Source organism: Ictidomys tridecemlineatus, chromosome 3, assembly GCF_052094955.1.
Source record: "Ictidomys tridecemlineatus isolate mIctTri1 chromosome 3, mIctTri1.hap1, whole genome shotgun sequence".
Classification (NCBI taxonomy): Eukaryota; Metazoa; Chordata; class Mammalia; order Rodentia; family Sciuridae; genus Ictidomys; species Ictidomys tridecemlineatus.
The window spans coordinates 200,260,739-200,282,557 of record NC_135479.1 but is presented as its reverse complement, the minus strand read 5'-3'; the positions used below and the strand labels follow the sequence as shown (position 1 = coordinate 200,282,557).

The 21,819-nt window shown below is 35.8% G+C and overlaps 1 protein-coding gene across 2 annotated transcripts in view; it reads left to right on the top strand.

The window, feature by feature from the left end:
* The window catches only part of LOC120890441 (uncharacterized), a 33,237-nt gene that overhangs the window by 6,625 nt on the left and 4,793 nt on the right, over positions 1-21,819 (top strand). The window contains exons 2-4 of one of the 2 annotated variants that reach the window (XR_005734664.2): positions 9,221-9,275; positions 18,981-19,025; positions 20,156-20,278. Coding sequence is in view for 1 of the 2 variants with exons in the window: in XM_078041325.1 (XP_077897451.1) it covers positions 9,221-9,275; positions 20,156-20,278 (178 nt within the window). In the remaining variant the exon portion in view is untranslated. The remainder of the gene's footprint in view (positions 1-9,220; positions 9,276-18,980; positions 19,026-20,155; positions 20,279-21,819) is intronic. The other variant, XM_078041325.1, reaches the window with a different exon arrangement.

Genomic DNA, 21,819 nt, shown 5'->3' with positions numbered 1-21,819 from the left:
TGCTATAGTTGCATTCTTCAAACATGTCAAGCACGCTCTCTCCTCAGGGTCTTTGCTTAGTCTAGAACCTCTACGTGGGAAACTCTTTCATGTCCTACAGTTCTTTGCTCATCTGTCGTTGATCGCCATCTTGGTTATCTTAACTAACATTATGAACTCCCTGGTCCACGTCTCCCTTCTTGGTTTATTATACTGGTCCACATCTCCCTTCTTGGTTTATTATACTCTTCAGTCTTTTTTTCCATCTAATATATTATATGGTTGAGTTACCTTGAAATGTAACTCATTAAGGTAACACCTTTGACTCCTCCCTTCACCACTGTCCTCTAGATCCCACCCAGGCCCCAGTGTCTAAGTACATTTTCTGATTCTCAGAATACACTGAAAAATACTTATTGGATGTTGAAAAAAATAAATAAATTGGAAAAAACAGATTAGCAAATATACACTATTCCTGGTTAAAACACTGAATTTATTCTCTCCTATGTTTGCTTCTCTACCTAATAAACAAGCTAGAAAAGGCATTCTTATTACAAGGATGTTCTCTTTAAAGGCTGGATGGTGTCAAGACCTGCCTATCCAGTTCTACTTCAGGTCTCACCAGGTCCTAACGAATTCTTTTAAGAGTCCTATTTTACCCAAAGCAAAAACCACTCCACTTATACCCCAGCAACGGAAGAGAGCTGAAGGCAGGGGGGTCACATCTTTAACTTGTCCATTTTGCCAACATAATACCGGAGTCCCTGAATTATCATCCAACTGAGTGCACTAATCCATCTTTCTCTATTATTTGATTTACATGAAAAATCATTTTCTTGATTGGGTGTTAGAAGGTGTGAGACCACATGACAACAGGAAAGCCAGGCAGCAGAGTTCTTGGGTGGAGCAAGCAGTGTATGCCAAAAGGGGTAGAAAAAAAGATTGAAAAAGAAATGGGCATAAGAGGGTAATGGTTTGGACGTTTCATTGCTATAATTTCTTTGTTTAGTAATTCAAGAAATCAATTTTGAAGTTAATGGATAATTTGAGAGTTGCTGTTATAGCTGTTCTTGTTTTTCAGTTTTAAAAACTGATAGTGGGGGAAAAAAACCCAAAATAGGTATTGGACAAAAGCATTTGTGACATCAAGTCATTCATTTCATTCCCAGGTAAAAGGACTAAGAGAAAGAAATGCAGCTCTGATGTCCTTAATCTCACCAGCCTGTGTCTGAAAAATAAAATTACATTTGAATTTAGGTAGCATCTGGGACAATAACTGAGAGAACTACGCCTGAACAAGAGTTTATAAAAGGGCTTGATTAAAAGTGCACTGCATTCTAGATGGTTTGTTATGACGAGAAGATCACACACTAGACCCAGGCACTGTGCCTGAAGTGGGTCTGTGATAAGATTGTTGATAATGGGCCACTAGAGCAGTTGAAAGAAGATGAAAGGTGACTGAGACTGGGGGTTTGAAGTTGAGAGCTAAAGAGAGTGAGTGATAACTGGATCACATGGAAGCTGCTCAGGCAAGAGGACCCAGCCAACAAGAGAGAGCTACAAATAGATCAAGAGATTTGCAGTAGAAAGGAAGCACAGGAAGGAATCTCTTCATTTTTTTAATAAAACAAAGTTATAATCAGTCAAGTTGGTGTTGCTATGACAGAATTCCTGATATTGGGTACTTTCCTGATAAAGGAAAGCGGTTCATTTAGCTCACAGTTCTGGAGGTCTACATCATGTTGCCTTTCGAGATCCTCCTCTCATGGTGGGTGGAATCAGATGGAGAGAATATATATAAGAAAGACAGAGAGAGGTAGAGAGAGAGAGAGAGAGAGAGAGAGAGATTGCACAGAGAAGGAAGAAGCAAGTGCTCAGGAGAGGCTAAGATTTTTGTTCTATAACAGTGACTTGCACAGGAACCACCCTGCTCCTGTGAGATAAACACGAATCCTTTCTGATGGGGGCCCATCACCCAAATGGCCTCTTAAAGTTCCCACCAACTCTCAGAACTGTTACCTTTGTGACCAAACCATAATAAGTTATTTTGGCAGGAACAAACATATTCAAATCAGAGCAGTCCACAATTGCTAACACAATTGAATCAAATAAGTTAATAAGTGAACTCATTGACTCATTTGTATATATTAGAGAGTTTAAATTCTCCAAAATAAATAATTTCAAAAAAAGGAAAGATTGAGGTTTGTGAAAGAAATTTCCCCAAGTATCTGCTAGTTTTCTTCAAGGCACAATGCTTACATTTTTTATTCCTCTAACAGATGGAGGGGCGATTAGAAAGCAGAGGTTCCTATCACAGGCTTTTCATTCATAATGATTTAGGACTTTGAGCAGACAATCCATTTAGTTTACTGTTTTCTTATAAAAAATATATAAATAAAATAATATATAAATTAACTTCTCAAACAAAATAAAACAGTTATAAACTTTCAACAGAATAAAAAGACTGGAACCAATTGCACATTCTTTATTACCTAAATAAAAGACTAAGGGGAGGTCATGTGGACGTGCAGGAGAGAAAAGTAGTGGGAGAGAGAAAAAGGAGAGACACAGAAGCTTCTAGCAATGGAGAAGTCCAGGATTGGAGATGCATTTCCTGGAGCATGAAAACTAAACTGCTAAGAGTAAGTGAGATTGTCATGATGATGGAAAAGAAACCCAAGATTTTCCAAGACATATCCTTGCATGACACCTTTCTTGAAGAGAGGGAGAGGGAAGCAATGGCAGTAAAGGAGATGAATGTTCAGCTTCTGAAAAGGAATTCATGCTTGTAACCTCAGTGGCTCAGGAGGCTGAGGCAGGAAGGACTTCCAGTTCAAAACCAGCCATAAACAACTTAGGGAGACCCTGTCTCAAAATTTAACTTTTTTTTAAAAAAGTTGAAGGATATGGTTCAGTGGTTGAGCAAATCTGAGTTCAATCTCCTGCACAAAACAAACAAAAACAAAACAAAACAAAAAAACAAAGAGGGTTTCAACTAGGAAGAATCAGTCTAAATCACTGAATGATAGAGAGGGCTCAAAGATAGTCCATACCTTGGGGGAAGGAACACTACAGGAGAAAACTTGTGTTTTCTTAGCAGTCCTATTTTGATTCCCTAATACACTTTTATATGACTGTTTCAATTTTTTAATGCTTTTCCTGTGGTTTGACTGGTCTCTCTTTTATTTGCACCTCCCCACCTCTGCCCCCCATTTTGGCAAGTCTATCTAGAGAGAATTTTCCCAGCTATATGTTATAATCAGTTCGACTCAGAATTAGGAGTTGCAAAATAAGTATCAATATGGAAGGCCCCGGAATGAACCAAATAGTTATTTTAATCAGGTCAGTAAGTATTTTCAGGTCAGTTTTTGAGCATAATTTTTTTTTTAACTTTCTCATCGATCATCAAATTTATACATTCCTAACCAGTGTCTCCCTCACCTTGAGAACCACATAGAATTAAGTTTCCAAATACAGGCATCTCAATACAGATTCAAGAGAAACAGACATCCAGAAAGAATAGGTTGGTAAGAAAAAAGAAGAAAAAGAAAGAATGAATCAATGAAAACTGTAGCTAACAAGGACAACATTCTCTTGATCTAGTCCATGCCAAGACATATGAGGCAAAAGGAAATACCAGTTATACATTTTGGCATTTTGTTCACTGTGGAATTTTTTGTGTTAATTTTAATTTTTTAAAAATATTGTGTTAGAATAGTATCTTGATTAATGAAGTTTGTGTGCCCTATTTTGATCTCAAGGTGAGAGAGACATTTGTTGGAAATAGTGACTCTGATCGGAGAGGAGAAAACAAACTTCCATTCAAAAACTGGCCTGGAAATGCAGAACAGACTAAATGAAGCTATTTGATGCTTTTGATGGCCTTTGCTGTCCATGCCTTTGTTCTGTAATCCTGTTCATCCAGTCCGTTCATGACTGGACCAAGACTGGCAACCAATGCAAGCATTGAACAGATACCTGTAGCCCCTGAGGCAAACATCCAGGACAAAATCCTCTGTCTAAGAAGGGATGAATGACGTCAGAGAGATTCTCACTCTCTAATATCTGAACTAAGAATGCACAGGGAATCCTGTGGCTAGCAATGGGATCAAAGGGTGAATGGGTGCTTGAAGATGAGTCATTCTTGCAAGAGAAAACTATGAGTAAGCCATAGGAAGAGCAAGCAGCTTTGGGAGGAAAAAAAAATGCTCACAGAATAGTGAAAGAGCCCCGGAGAATAAAAAGATGAAAAAAGTAATAATAATAAAATTGAATGGGGAGCACAGACAGAGTGGGCATATGAAGCTGTTGTTGGAATTCCGAGGGCAGTACACACCCTCCTACTTCTGGGATCAGGGTTTGCTTGTCGGACTCCTTCCAGCTTCTGGAAGGAGTTAGGTGAGGATCCTACTGGCTGCCTTACCTGTTCTTAAGCTCTCCTTTGAGAGTCTCTGTTTTCAATACTCACAATCCTATTAAAACTCCAACAGCAAAACAAGGGGGGGGGGAAGAAAGACAAAAGGTACAATGACGGAGAGAGCCATGCCGAGAAGATTTGGAAGAGGACAAGATCAAAAGCGTATTATGTGACGAGTCTCATATGGGAAGAAAGACACCTTTATATCTGTAATAGAAAGGAAAATAAATCAAGCATAAAGCCAAGGACAGTTTGGAAGCAGGAGAGAAAGTTATGAAATGAACAAAACCATTAATTTGCTGCCCTATCTTATTTTTACTGGTTGTTTTTCATCCTAAGAAATCATATCCATCATGTGTTTTAATATCACATCTTAAAAATCTCTTTTAATATATCTATTTGTTTTGTATACCAGGCTTTAAGCATTATGTTCTTGCAGACAACTCTCTTTCTTTTCTCCATCCTCCCTTTCCTGTAGTCCAAAGTGAGGTCCTGCATTTAAACAAATCCCGAGCCAAGTCCTGCTGTCAGGGACTTCCATGCCAAAACCTATCCTGGACACTCACACTCAGTTCCAGTTGCATGGATGCTGATGTCTATGGCAGTTGTGCGTAAGAAAAAGAGGGCAGGAACTGACCCTGAAGTTGCGTGTGACAGTAACTGACGGCCAGCATTTGGCCCAGACTGAGGACATCTACTTTTAGCAGAGTACTTTGTTGATAATATCTTTCGCCAACTTGACTGCTAACGTTAAGGCAACACAAGCTAGGAACAATTATGTAAATCATGGGCCGAATACAAACGTGAAAACACAGTATAAAAAAATGTAACTGCGTAGACCACAAACGTTAGCAGTCAGCCTAAAAGGACATGTGAAAATAAAGCTAATAAGATAAAAAAAAAAAAAAGAACACATGTTGGGATAGAAAAGGATTTTTAAGGAAAACAGAAAGAAATCACACTAGAGGCTTTTGAGATGAAGGTTCAAAGTTGTAGATCAGTTCAGACAGTGTATAAGGTCAAGGTTGCTAACAACATAAATAATACATTGGTAACTTAACTCTCATGGAGTTAAGTAACTTTGAAGGGTAGGAAGAACATTTATTTTTCTGCTGATGTTACTTCATCCGCAGAAATGATCTAAGGGGCCCACCTTTTAAAAATAAAAGGCACAGAAATTACATTTCTAGGTTATTTAATCTGTCAAGGGATACTTTTGTGTAAAATTACCTGTCACATAGAATAATTCATAAGAAAGTAGCCACAAAATCAAAACAAATTAAGATGTGATAGTCTGTCAAGCAGGGAGACTGAAATCTAAATTAATTACTGTTATGAGAGCCATACTTATCTCTAAGGAGAACATCTCATTAACTTTATGCTTTGTTCAGTAATAACAAGTACATCCTAGGTAATATATTGTTCCATTTGCTGTAGTAAAGCCAGTAGAATACTCTATTATATTCTTTAAGATTAGCTTTGGTATTTTTAGACTAAACTAAACAAGCACTCAAATCTTATAAATAAATCATTTTTGCAAAACAATGGATCAGTGTTCCATGTCTCAAGTTATATCAATAAAGATAAAAATGATATGGTAGATATTTTATACTGAAAATAAAGCCTGTTACTAGATGATTTTAAAATAGAAACTATTTTGGAATATTTTGATTTTGTTAATGTTATGTTGTAGACTTTTACATTATAAAATACTGGACATAGATGTATGATATATCCCAAATTTTAATTAAGAAATTTGACCTTAAAATTCAAAGTGTATTTTGTTTACAGTAATGTTGTCCTCATATTAATATTTAGTTTCATTTTTTCTTTCCAAGATATGAAATATAATAACATGAATCTAAACAAATCACATGTCTTTAGTGTTCTTTGTTTTTATTTATTTGGGTTTACACAAATATTCTGTAAAGAAAACTATAAAGAATAACTATGATTAAGTACTTGATAAATTATCTTGGCTAAAAATCACTAGGCTTTTTCTGGGTTCAACTGGATGGTAAATTTTGGACCACAGAAATGTAGTCCTCAATTCAAAGAAAAACCCTACCAATTAGGACTATTTCAAATAATGATATTCTAGAAATATTCTGGAACAGGTAACGTGGTCATTGATCAAAATGTAGAAGAGAAAATTTCTACACTAGGAATCTTTGATTTTTATAATACTGCATTCATTATGTTTAAATATCCCATTACATGGCAAATTTTGGAGCTTTAGCAACTGACAGGTCCATGGTTTCAGAGAAGCAAATCACTACTTGATCCTTGAATATAACTAGCTGATTCTGAATCTGATAGCTATAAAATCAGCATGAAATGCATATCAGGGGAAATTATGTAAAATTATACTTAAAAATAAACAAATTTCTGCAGCAAGTTAATAATTAAAACATTCAGATTTTAAGTAACTGTTACAAAATAACTTTTTAACAGTGAGTGGTTCAGTGGTAGAACATGTTCTTAGCATGCACAAGGCTCTGGGTTTGATTTCCAGAAGCTCCAGAAGAATTAACTAATTAATCAATTTTAGAATTTTAAAAAATTACGTAATATTTGGGAAAATAAGAAGAAATTGAGGTGTGAATGTGTGAAGTCTAACTTTTTTAGAGGTTCAGTTCTGAAAAGGAACAGAGAAATTGAACTCCAAACACTTAAGCTCCCTACATATTTGCATTGAAATTCTAAATGTATGTATTTATGTTTTGCATATAAAACCTACTTCTTAGCTACGTATTCATAAGAAAAATTTCAGAGTCATACAAAGTGAACAGTTGCTGAGTTGTCTGAGCAGCCTGAAGTGCTGTAATTGCACACATAACCATTTAAGAGGATGAATTCTTCTTTTCATATACGTATTTTCTTAATATGTAAGTTCAATGTTATCATTCTAACATCTCACAAGCCTTGTATATGAACTATGCTACTAAATCTGCAATGTGCCAATGTAAGCTACTCATTTTGAGAATTAAAAAAAAATGGAAATCTCAAAGGCTAAAAGAATTTTACAAACATAGTTTTTAAACACATGGCCTTTGGGGATTACAAATCAAATAGTAAATGAAGAAAAAAGTGTTTCTGTGTAGACAAGGTCATAATTTCTAGCAAATGGGCTGGGAATGTAGTTCAGTGGTAGAGTACTTGCCTTTCATGCAAAGGTTCTGAGTTAGATCCCAAGTAGTGGAAAAAATATATCTATATATAACACATTCAGGAAAGAAATCTAAATAAACAAATTGAGGATTTGGAGCAGTGTGCTAGCGAAGAACACAACCCATAGTTCTCCATGTGGGTTTCCAATGACTTGTCCAACTACAGGTTGTCATTTGACAGAATAGTATTTTTTTTTTAAAGAGAGAGTGAGAGAGGGGAGAGAGGGAGAGAGAGAGAGAGAGAGAGAGAGAGAGAGAGAGAGAGAGAGAATTTTTTAATATTTATTATTTTTTAGTTCTCAGTGGACACAACATCTTTGTTGGTATGTGGTGCTGAGGATCGAACCCGGGCCGCACGCATGCCAGGCGAGCGCACTACCGCTTGAGCCACATCCCCAGCCCCCAGAATAGTATTTTAAAAGACACCCTACATGTATTCAAAATGAGACCTGTGTACTCTGCATGGGACTTTCCTAATGTAAGGTTATGCTTAGGAAATTGAGTTTACACTTTCTTTCTTATTGTTGAATTTATTATGTGAAGGTTACCAGATAAATTGTTTCTTCAAGCTCCTTTCTTCAAACATTATTAATTCCAAGTCCTAAGTTCTGAAGGTGAGATATGGGCAGAAGTTGCGAGACTCCCACAGGAATGGAATGGAAATGGTAATGGAAAGTTTAAGGTTGAAAATAGGCACCATAAGTGCAAAGGAAAATACCAGAAGGGAAGGATACTGGCTAGGGACTCTTCTGATTTGTATCCCTCACAGTTCCAGTGTGGAAAAGCACATTTGGTAATACTTTTTTGGCAGTAGGTCCAAGGAGAGGAGGACTTTGGAAAGAGACAGAATTGGCAGGACATGAGCCATTCCTAGGAAAGGAAAAGGGAGAATGGAAGAGAATGATAAGAAACAAGGATAGTGAGAAGATGGATGTGGTGTGGAGAGCTCTAACCTTAACCTGGAATTCCCTTCAGGCTGCTCACTGACGAATAAAGAAGAATGGGCAAGGATTTGGAAAATGTTGTAGACCCAGTATTTCATTGCTCAGGGAATTACTCATTCTGGCCTAATGAAGTTCATATTGAATGGATTGTCACTTCAGTGACACCAATTTGGCTGCAGTTCTCCCTAATTTCTTCCTGTTTTCTTATCTAGAGGATCTTTCTGCAGTCTAGAATCATTGGTGGCTCTATGGTGACATGTGATGGAGAGTGTACTGGACCTCTTCTAGTACAAGTTGATTCTGAGCATGTATGTTTAGTCCCATCAGTCAGTTCTGGTTTTATTTGAGAAGTAGAATAGTTAGTTCAGTGCATGCAAGGAAAAGATTTGGAGAACACTGTATAAGAGGAATTGAACAAAAGTACTCCAAGGATCTATTAAGTCAATACATGCAACATGTTTAATACAGTTTTTGGATTATAATGTGTTTCAAATACATGCTAGTTAATAGTTTTATTATGTAAAGGTTTTGCTGTCTTTCTGGACTATTGCACTCCTTGTTCCATAAGCCCTGCACTGTCCCATCATGTGTCCTGCCCACTAGAGGGTCTTTCTTTAAATAACATTCTAAGTCCTAGATGTTGTGCATGGTGAGAAATCAACCCCTAAATCAAAGTGTCTCCTGAGGCTTACCACTTCTGTTTCTTCCAGGGACCTGACTAGGAGGAAGATTTTCCAAATGGCACACAGACAAAACACAGTTCAGGTAGGTGCTTCTTACACTGCTCTGATCTCTAGGACAATTTAACTTCTCAAAATATCTTTGTAAAACCAGAATTTGATTGGTAGGGGATCATATTATGTCCAACTAACCCATAATTATTCTGGCTAAATCAAAATGTATTTTCCTTTTTACTCAGATTTTCCACTACCCAACTACTAGGATAGATAAAATGTGACAGAAATAGTTAAGTAAACAAACATAAAAAAAAACAAGAAACCATAATAGCATATCTCTATTATGCTTTAGACAAAATTCCATTGAATAAAGTTAAATTCATCTCCAAGTGATGGTGTGTATTCTTTATATTTATTAGAATCCTTTTAAGAATGTCTCCATAATTTTGTTTGGAATCTTTTCTTAGGCATTTTTTTCTATAAATTCTCTTCAAAATTTTCCTACTAAAAAATTCCCTGAGACAATGTTCCTGTGAATAAAATCATATTCTGCCTGCCAAGAATTATCATTTTGGAAAAAAAAATAACATCTTAGCAACAATCTTTTAAGTCTTAGAATCTGAGGGAACGTTCCAGAATACAATCAGTATAACATATTTAAATGGCTTCTTCTAGTTATGGCACATGATTAAAGCACTACATATATAAATAATGTTGTTGTGGGTTTTTTTAATGTTGTTTTGTTTTCATTAAAGTCTCTTTTATTTTACTGTCAAAAATATTAAGAAAAAAATACTGTTTTTTTTTCCACTCTAGGATGGTGCAGTTTTATTTCTTGGCATTATTTCAAGTGATTGAGCATTGATGTTTCTGTTGTTACAATTCAGAAACCCTCCTTATCTTATCCAGTCCCTATCTTAGGAGGCTGACTCTTGGAAACAGACTGGCCATTGCTTGCTTGGGGCAGATGCAACCCTTTATTTTAAATGTGAGATGGCTGGAGAAATGAGCCCCAATCACAACTGCATGTGTGTAATAAAAAGAGGTGGACCCCTTTCATTTTGTAATGATGGAGGAAAGTACGGAAAATCTCTGTAACACAATAAATCATAGAATCTTTGCCAGATATCTCATACTTCTATTACTTTCCTTAGCATTCACTTTCTAATAGCTTTCAGTAAGTCTATTATAAGACACTGGAGCAATATTCAAATTGGACATCTTTGGGTGTTTATAAAAAAAAAAAAGCAAGGGTATAGTTTTCTAGATTCTTGAATTATATTGTTTTGAGAATAGCTTTGGTGGTAACATTTTTAAATGTCCAAATCCAATTTAAAACCAAATACAAGCATGTATGTGCATGTGCATGTGTGCAAACACACACACACACACACACACACACACACACACACACACGAGTTGGTATATATCTAAGTATACTGAATATTTTAAATCAGGAATGTTCTTGAGTCAGATGACTGAATTCCAATGCATATAAATTCTCCTAGCCAAATTCAATATGTTTTTGATTACACTCCTAAATCTCTGTAAGTCTTTGATTTTCCTTAGCAAAATTGTGTCCCTGAACAATGCTGTTTGATATATGGCTAATATACATCATCAAATACACATAGTCCTTTCCCATGATAAGTACTCATCTATAAACTAGATGTTTATTGATTTAAACATAATTTACTTCAAACACAATCAGAAAAAGAAATAGTCTTTTGAGTGATTTTAGAAAAAAAAATCATTGTGTTAAAAGGATCATTTGGATGAGAATGTTTTTATTTTGTCCTTTAAGCTTATTGAAGTCTTCATTGAGATTTTGATTAAAAATAAATACCTTCTCAATAGTGTGTTTTTACTTTGGGTATTAAATTATAAATTTATCATAATTGACCAGTGAGCACAAAAACCTTCTTCTCCAAAATTCACCCCAAAATTTTATCCTCTAAAAATACGGCAAAGGGCTGGGTGCAGTGGCACATACCTGTAATTTCAGCAGCTGGGAGTTGGAGGCAGGAGGATGGTGAGTTCAAAGCCCAGTCTCAGCAACTGAACAAGACTATGTCTCTAAATAAAATATAACAAAAAAAGGGCCAGGGATGTGGCTCAGTGCTTAAGCGCCTCAATATCCTTACCAAAACAAAAAACAAAAAAAAAAATTAAAAATACTGCAAGCAGTCCTTCATTGAAAGGAATGGTGTTCTATTCAAAAGTCATTATAGTAGAGACAAAATTGTTCAATTAGCTTTAAAAGTCAGGCCACATGAATGTCGGAAGAAAGAAATCAGAGAAAGCAGTTCATTAACTCATGAGAAAGAGCAGTTAGTGTGGTCATGTCTGGGCTGAGACAAAGTTGGTCAGCTTGTCCTGCCAAGGAAATGTCGTGGGGAGGAATTATATTGTCCGGGAAAGAGTCCTAAGAGGAATGTTCCTTTAAAGTCCACGCTAAAAATCTGCTATTTTGGGTATTAAGACTATACTCCACTAAATAGAAACTGTACAGCTGAACCATCTTACCAAGAAAAGCCATAAAGTTCTCCCGATAGTGACACACTCTGATTTGATCATAGCTAGCCTGAAAACGTCAAGAAGAATGAGCGTGAGACATCAATTATTTCTGATTTCCAAGTATAACCCCCAATTTGGGATCTGTATTCAACTGTCCTGGAATTTTCCCTGAAGCATTCTCCACCAGCCGCCCAAGAAGCTCTGGACAAGCTCTTGGAAAGTTATGGACTTGGACTCCCAGCAGTGGGATTGGTCCTAGATTTGGCTGCTATTTAAAAGACTGAATCCAGTTGGGTTTCAAACCTCTTGGGTGTGACAGAGACTGCAGTTCATCAGTGGGACGTAGACACGTTGAGTTGCTGAAGCTGGAGTTGATAGAGATCTGTCCAGTCTTGTGAGAGACATCATAATGAACCGATATTGAGGAGTAACTTTTGAAAGATGGCCAGAATCTTATCCATACATGATTGGAAAGGAGTAATGAGCAAAGCTAATTATGAAATGGGGCTGCCTAGATGGGATACGACAAGTCACAAGCTTCTTTAGATTCACTAAAGCAAAGAACAAAAGTTTGGAAAGTGTTGTAGACAGACTGCCTTCATGAACCCAACTGATGACTACTTAAGGCATTTGCAAAGTGATTCAGCAATCTCTCCAAAAAAGAGATGGAATCCATTTCCTCTCTTCTTGAATCGCAAGACTCACTTTGGCCAGTTGGCTATGTCAGAAGTGAAGAAGTGCCAATTCCCAGTGTAGGCCTCAAGAGGCCATGTGTGGTTCTCCTCACCTTCAGATAACTTTGCTTTAGCCAGAGAACAAGCTCAGGATAATACCCAGACAACAGCCGGAGATTACTGTCTTTGGTAAGAACTTTGGGTTCTTTAGATGGCATCTGGAAACTTAGAAGTTCTCACCACCTTAATTAATAAAAATAGTTCACTGTGCCTAAACTATTTGTGGAAACTCTATAGCTTCTGTTGAATATCTACTTTCATTCTAAGATTCTGGAATTGTGGTACAAGCCAAGTAAATGGGAATAGAAATAGCCCCCAAAAGGAATCATGGCTACTGGGTCTTTACTGAGCTTCCCTAATAGAATGTTGCAAATGTGTTTCTATAATTAATTGCTGGAGGGACTAAGCACATCCTAGTCCTTGGAAGCTTGTGACTGGTTGCTCAGGATTTTGTACCATGTGCCTTCTGCTTTTATAAATTTTGCTTTGTTTCCTCTCCTGCTAATAAAACTATACCAATGAGTATGGCTATTTGTTGGGTTCTGTGACTCCTTCTACTCTCATTAAATCTAGGGAGGAGTCTCCTGACAGTCCTCAATAGAGGATTAAAAGACCACATGGAAGAGGAAGTTTTCCCATTTGAGGCCATCCTAGATCAGCTAACAGCCAGTTGACTGGCAGGCATGTGTGTGAAAAGTCCCAGATAAGCCCCCAGAGATGGGATTAACTCTAAATTTATTTATTACTTAGTGGTAAGAAATATCACTTTGGCTAGGCAATGCCAGTCAACAGCATTAAACACTAAAAACTAGTGAGAAATAATAAGTGACATTTTAAGACACTGTTTTAGAGTAATTTGTTGCTCAGAAATAGATAACTGAGATATAAGAAGCCTATGAATTGAGGAAAAGATAACCCAAAATCTTCAAAGTAGAAGTAAAATTTGATTGACAAGTGAAAGAATTGAAGAGTTCTTTGACAAAAATCCAAATCAGTGAATTAATGGGAACAAGATAGTTAAAGCCAATGAAGTAGAGTTAGTTGTAAATATCATTAAAATATGCTCCTTAATGAGCTATGACCTATGTTTTATTTAGTTGTTTAAAATGATTTTATGACCAAAAATACCTGACGTAAGCAACTTAGAGGAAGAATGATTTATTTTGGGTGACAGTTTTGAGGTTTCAGTTCATGGTTGGCCAGCTCTATTGCTCTGGGCCTGAGGTGAGAAGAACGTCATGGAGGAAGGGTGAGGCAGAGGAAAGCTACTCAGCTCACGGCAGCCAGGAAGCAGAGATTATGAAAGGGACCAGGGACAAGACATCAAGACATAGTCCCCATAAGCATGATTCCAGTGACCTACTTCCTCTGGCCATGATCAACATGCCTACATTTAATGCACATTAGTTTATTCAAATTATTAATCCATCAAATGGACTTATCCATTTATATGGTTAGAGTCCTCTTGATCCAATCATTTCTGAAAAGCCCCACCTCTGGTCTTACTGCATTGCCTTCAACACATAAGCTTTGGGGGAACATTTCAGATCCAAATCATAACACCAAGAGTGTTCAGTTTATAGAAATACATAATACCTTCCTTTAACACAGTTTTTAAATTTTGAACTGCCTCCTGCCTTTCTAATGAAGCCTGAACTTAAGAACAGTCATCCCTAAAGGCTGGGCAGTGTTTCTTAGATGACATTAATAGGCACTAATATTTAAAAGCTACCTTTGACTCTGTTTTGTTGAGGTATCATCAGGTTAAAAGAAACCCAAACTATGGTCCCTGCATTTTGAACATGTAGATTTGTATAATGGGAATAGCTGCTGATCCTTTAGACATTTCTAAAATCACTTTGAAATGGGATATTTGTGTCCTTGTGGAATTGTCCTGCCAAAATTTAGAGTAACTAAGATGAAGAGCAACCCCATCTTATTTTTTTTTAATTTTGGAATTAAACCAAAAATTTGTATTATGTAAATAGATCACTTTAAAAATATTTTAATATAGGAAGAAAAAGGCTAATAAATCTCAATAAAGAGCATTCATGAAATAAAGTATGCTGTAGAACTCTAAAATGGAGTTTGATAAATGCCACTCTTAAAAAGTTGAAATGAAGAAAATAATTTCACTTTCTCATGGAAAATACATTTGCTTTACATTTTTGGAAACTGGGAAAAACTATTAAATCCAAAGTGTCTCATACATTTTGTAAGAAGCACTCTTGCCATTAAATTAATTAAAAAAAAATGAATGGTAAACTTCATGAACTCACCCAAATAGACTTTTCTCATAATTGAATTATTTCATATAAATTCATTATACTAATTTCATTAATCTCAGTGGTTCATTTTGACTCAGCACATTAAATACATCTTTCCCCCAACAGATATAAGAGAGATGAGCAGACAAACAATGAAAAAGCACACTGGAGAGTTTGTTGTTAGGGAGCACATTTAAAATTAATGGAGCAGAAATTTTAAATTATGATTTGCCCCCAAACATAAACAATTCTCTATTTGTAGTAGGTAATTTTTTTCCTAGATGTATATCACATGAACTGGGTCTTTTTTTTTTTTTTAATTTCTGTTTTGTTTTGTTTTAGCTATTCTACTTACTGGTTTCCTAAAAAAATATATGTTTTGGTTATTAAACAATTTTCTATACACATACTCCATAATCAAACTGGGTGTTTAGTTTCACAATAAATATATTGCTGGTTAGCTCCGTGAGTTAGTAATGAGTGTTAATATGAGTCATTCATTAGAATTTCTCCCTTTAAAAGCAAATGGCTGCAGAGAATCTCCTCATGGAGTTAACTGAGGGACCATCACAGGAAACAAGAGGTATGTGTGCTGCAGGTCCTCTCTTTGTCCAGGCAGGAGCAGGTGCCATCACTTTGGTCAAAACTGGTAGTGGGAAACTTAACTAAATTGTACACACTGAACCTCAAGCTACTCTGGCCTCTGTCACATCAACGCATGCAAATTAGGCACCATCTGTGCAAGGAATTGGTGAAAATCATTGAGTTGAGGTTCAAATTAAGTCAAGGTTTTAAGTTAGTATGTCATGTTGCTTGTTACTGGAGTCAATCCTTCCTTCTTAATCTCAGAATGGCAATTCCATTCATTACAGAGTGATAACCTATCAGAATTAAGGAAGAAAAGCACAATTCTATGTTGTTCTGAATATTTTTTTAAAGATTTTTTTTCACAAAATCATGCACATATAAAATGAGAAAATTATGAAAAATTAGGGAAAGAAGTTATATGAGTATATGATTCTATATGATTTCATGAAACATGAAAAAGGATATCTGGAGTGTAGTTGACATAATAATACTATTCAATATTAATTTGAGGTCAATCTCCAAGAAACAAAAATCCATAATTACCAACTGGTGAATCTATCATCACAAAATGTATCAGAAAGTGTCTGTGCATTAGCCTAAGATACCTACATAATGAATTAAGAGGAAGAGCAGGGGCAGTGTAGAGAACCCCTCTGTCCTGATTCCCCACAGGAGTAGCTCCACTGTAAATGGAATACAAACTGCTCTATCTCTAAGAATCATGGAGTTATTGTTTTGCTTGGTTTAATTGGTTCTATGGTTAGGTACTAGAGAGGATACCTAGTCTAACAGTTTACTCTAAACCAAGACAAATGTGCTGGTTAAATAGGTAGGTCAACTTGGATAGTATTTTGGGATGAGATTACCATTTGAATTGGTGAACTGTGAACTTGGAGGAAGCGGACTGCTCTTTGCAATGTGGATGGGCCTTATCTAATCAGTCAAAGGCCTGAATGGAACTGAAAGATGGGCCTCCCTGAGTCAGAGAGAAATTCTTAGCTGACCATATTCAGACTTCATCTGCATTTTCAGCTTTCCTGGGTGTATAGGCTGCCAACCTTCAGACTGAAACTATATCCTTCACTCTCCTGTGTCACCAGCGTGCCATCCACACTGCAGATTTGGACTTGCCAGCTTCTTAACCACACTAGCCATTTTCTTGTAATTAGCTTCCTTTCATCTCTTTATAGAGAGAGGACTGATCAATTCTGTGCTATAGAACCAATAGTTTCTGTTTGGTTTGGGGAACCCTGGCTGATTCAGATTTTGATATCAAGAATGATTCTAGAGGAACGGAATTTTAAGAACAAAATACTCTGATTAAAACAGTAAATATAAATGGAATTTTGGACACTTTGTGCAACTAACTAAAAGCTGGCCATCAAAATATGGAAGGTCCATAATAAGTTGCTGAGAGCCACAGCCGAGTCGGTATGGCCCCTGGCATTTTGCCAGAGAAATGTTAGGGTCTGTAAAAGAAGTCAAGATGGCGCCTGGCAAAATGCTAGAGGGAGTGGTTTGTGAAGTAATGCCAGTGAGCCATTAAGTGTGAAGATTCCTTATATTGATTGACTGCTGTATCTAGTTTATGCTAATTAGATAAGCTGTGTGGAATGTTTAAATACCTCTCCTGTCCTACAATATAAATGGCTCCCATTCCTACTGTATCATACTGTATCAATCTACACAAGTTGCTCGTCACCCCCCCCCACCCCCGGTTAGTTTGCTGCAGCCGGACTGCGGCAATAAGTTCTGTGTATGTTGTTGAGTAAGTCTTTGGATTATGTTAAAAGCATAAATAGTTTATGTTTATTAAGCTGGCACTGCTCTGGGTAATGGGAAACCTGAGGTGGAAAGGCCTGAAGAGTTTTGTCCATTATGAGGAGACTTTGATCCACCCTACCACTTTTGCAGTTTCTTTGCATTTTCCTAAACTAATGGAATGGAAAAGCATACCATGACAGTGCAGTTGTCATTCACTAAAGCTTCTGAGATAGGTTTAGAAAGCAATCCAAGCCAAAGATATATGGCCCATATTTTATTTCTCATCTTAAATTAGCTCGGCTCTTCTGTCCATTTTCACTCACCAAGAATAGCCCAAACCGTCCAAATAATATAAGTCCAGCAATATTAAAATGCTCACAATTTAAAATAGAGCCAATTTCCATTATTACACTCAAGAAAAAAATAAAGTTCTATTAATAAATTCTTTTTTCTCCTCTTTGGAAAAATTAAAGACCCAAGATTCTGGGTAGATGGCAGTGTTGACTGAGGCATAGTTTTCCATAAATCTCCATTAAAATCAGACAGAGCAAATAAATGATAAATCTAAATCCTGTGTTCAATCCTTTCAATAAAAATGCCAAGATAACCCCAAAACACAAGTGCGTGAGGAAACAAACCAATGAATAAGACTTCATGGTTTCAGCATTTGGGTAGGAAAAAGAAATGGAAAAACAAAACTGTCTGCCTTACCTGGGAAGAAAACCATTTGAAAAGAGCCAGCAGGTTATCTATAGGAAAGCAGGGACAGCCAGTCTGCAAAGAGCCTTGAACTAGGAAGGGTTTAGTCAAGGGAGATAGCCATGAGTACAGCCAGCTACCATGAAAAGATGGAAAGCTGGCACCATCTGGCTTCTAGGAATCCCTGAAATCCCCAAACCAGGGAACTCCCCCAGGACAAGACCCCATGTCTAACAAAAATTGAGCAGCATTTTAAGAATGGGGAGAGAAATAAAAGATACAGATAAAAGCATGAAGGAGACAGGAAATTTCACACACATACACACACACACACATACACACACACACACACACACACAAACAGCTGCTGTGTTTTTGAGCATTCTATGAAACCACCATAAGAGGAAGCTTATTACACTAGAAAAGTTATCTTAAACACTGTTTCCTTTTGAAAGTTCAGAAAAACATAATTTCACATAAAATCGAGCAACAGAAAGTTCTCAAAATCAAATCTCATGGATTTTTTTTTGGGGGGTGAGGGGATGGGAAGAGGTCAAGGAATGTCCTCATGCACCTTGAAATTAAAGTTGACAGACACTTCCCAAACCATTATCTACCCATTTAAGATGGGTAAGGAAATTAAGAAAATGGCACAAAGGTAAAAGGACAACATCGGTCAGATGCAAAACTTCAGACACAGGATGAAAGAACTGAGGAAAATATTAGAAATGAAAGAAAAATACTTTTCAGAATTGGAGTTGGAAGATACGTAAGCACATAATGACTTAAGAGAAAAAAATGGTAAAAGACAACAAATTTTTAAAATAAATAATAAAGGAAGAAGTGAAAAGGATTTGAAATAATGTGAGAGATATTAAAATACAAAAATGATTAAAATATGGTCAATGTTAATCTCTGAAAAATAGCTAAACAAGAAAGTGAAGCAAAGATGTAGGTGGAGAGATATAGTGATAGAGACACAGAGATTGACAGATGTAGACACGAGAATGTAGGGGCCTTTACCTTTGCACTTTCGTTTTTTTGTTGTTGTTAATTTAATAGCATGAATTTTATATTGATCTAATTTTTAGCATGTTTGTTGAATTCTTTTTTTGACAATCCACTTGAGCATTCTATATCAACAGGCATGAACAGTGTTGCCACTAGCAAACTTGTGTCTTCCTTTTCTAGTCCTTATAACATTTATTACCCATTTTTTTCTAGGTGTATTCACTCACTGCCTAAATCCTTCATAACAGTGTCAAACAGGTAGGACAGTTCTGAATTTTCTTGATTTGGACCAAATGCAAAGGGAATATTTCTCAAATTTTATGGCCAATATTTGCAACACTTTTTAGATAGTCTTTTAAAAGTTCAAGAAATTATATTCTATGCCTAGTTTATTAAGGCCTTATTTACTTCAATCAAAAGTGAATGTTAAGCTTGCTAAATACTTTGTTGATGTCTAGGAGTGATCACACCTTTTCCTCTTTATTCTATTAATGTGGTTAAATCCAGGAATTGATTTTTCAGGGGTAAACCAATCTTGTGTTACTGAGTTAAAGCCCATGTTGTCCTGTATTTTCTTATTTACTTTGCCAACTCGGTCTGTTAATGCTCTGTTTAGGATTTTTGCCTTGACAGTCATGGGTGAATTGGCCTCTAATTTAATTTTCTCACACTATTCTTTTCTGGCTTTGTTTCTACAGCTATGCCAGCTCTATAAACCGAGTTGGAGATATTTTTTTAGTGTTCTGTCCTCTTAGAGATGTTGTAAGACATTGTAATTGTTCCCTAAATGTTTTGTTGAATTAGCCTAAAAACAGTCTGAGGTGGTTATTTCATTGGTCAGAAAGATTACAAATACAAACTCACTGCTTCAGTCAAGTTTAGAAACAGTCAGGTCTTCCATGTCTTCCTGAAATTTTTGAAGGACACACACATACACACACACACACATGCACACACACTGTGTGTATGTGTATGCACATATGCGTCCTCATATATATTTGCCCGTTGGATTTGCTTTTTCAAATTTATTAACCTAGTTATTCGCACTATCATTTTATTATCTTTTTAGTCTTGAGTTTGATGTTAGGTACTTACTTTGCTTTTTTTTTTTTCTTTTTGTTTTGATCTTTACCATTTTTTGTTTTTAATCCTTTGTATGTGTGTGTGTGTGTGTGTGTGTGTGTGTGTGTGTGTGTGTGTGCGCTTTAAAGCTATACATGATTGTGGGATCTGTTGTCACATATTTTTCCATTGACCAAATTATATTGTTCTCACTTTCTGGATCAAACTCTTGTCTTTACTTTGGCTGTTATCTACTGCTTCTCTCTTTGGGCTTATTCTTTTTTTAAATTTTTTTTTTATTCTTTTGTTCTTTGTCTTATTCACAGTTTTCAAATGGAGGGTGTATCACCTACGAGGCGGAGAGGGGGGTGATGCAGAAATGTGTGGAGGCATTTTCTGTTTTCACAGCAACTCTAGACTGGTCTTGGCAGCTGGTGGAAGAAAGCCAGGTTGGTATTTATCCTGGGATGCGTGGGACATTCCAGCTCAACAAAGAACTCTTCTTCCCCAAAGCCCAATAACATGCCTGTTGAGAAACTGACTAACTTTGAAATTGAATGCTTGATTATCCATTTTCCTGAGTAGTTAATGAGGAGTTTCACTGTATTCTATTAGTTTCACTGTGTAGCCTATATGTACTGTTTTATTATTCTTCAATTTTAAGTATTTTCCAATTTATTTTATAATTTCTTCTTTCACATGAAAGAGATGATTTATTAAAATCTTGAACCATATGGGCTGATTCTTAATAGCTTTGTTACCAGTATTGAACATCACAGCATTTTCACTTTCTCTTCGAATGTAAAGTGGGTGAATGAAAGGTGGCTTTGAAATTTGTGAAAACTATGAGGTTAATTTTTATATTTTTGAAAAAAAACAAATAATATGCTATCCAGTTATTGGGTATCATGTTTAATATATATGCAGATTACAAGGTTGATAATTTTTCAATCTTTCATAACTTTACTTGTTTTTTGGTCAAAAATCTCTCAAAATAGTAGTAAATTTGTAAAATTCTTCTTGCGGTGTTATCAGTTTTTTCCCTGTGTTTGGAAGCTGTACTGTTAGTTGCGTAAGAGTTTAAATTACTATTTCTTCATAATGAATCATATCATGATTTTGTTGTGAACTTCTTTTCATCTCTAGACTTACTTTCTGCATGAAAATCTATTTTGTATGTTTATAACAGAGCAAACTATGTTTCTTTTAAGTATTGCCATTTTTTCTATAGAATTTCATTCTTCTTTTTTAACCTTTCTACTGTTCTTGTTTTACATTGTCTTATTCTAAGATTACAGAAATATATTTGTAAAGATCAATCATTCCCTTCAAGAAAAACAATGTATTTGTTGTCATTTTGACATTTTTTTTAACCAATTCTTAAGTTTTGGTGGATTCATAATTAACATTAAAAATATTTATATTCTCCATTATTTTAGTGGTTATAATAGAAATTATAGATACTTCCCAAGTTAGCAAATTCTAAAGTCAATCTCCTGGCATTCCGCAGTTTTACTATTATACATCTTGATGCAGATTTATTTTATTTATTCTGCTTGAAATTATTAGGATCAATTTTAGAAAACATCAACTCCAAGTTGTGTTTTCATGATAGATTTTAGAGAGTTCTCTGCTGTTATGTTGTAATACTGCCTCTCTTCTAACCTATTATTTCCTAGAATTACAATTTGACATACATTGACCATGATTTGATTTTTATGTGTGTCATTTCTCCTTTAAATTTTCATTTCTCTGTCTGATAGTGTTCTATGTTTGAGTCGCTTTCTTGTGATTTGCTTCCCATTTTACTAAATCTCCATTTAGCTACCTCTAATTTTCTGTTTAATCCATTTTTTGGGTACATACACTGTAGGACTTCTGATCCAAGAAGATTCTTTGGATATTGAATCCATTTTTTTGCCAAATTTTAATTCTGATGTTTATGTTTTATATTTCTAAGAATCCTATTTTGCTGTTTTTCTAGTAGATT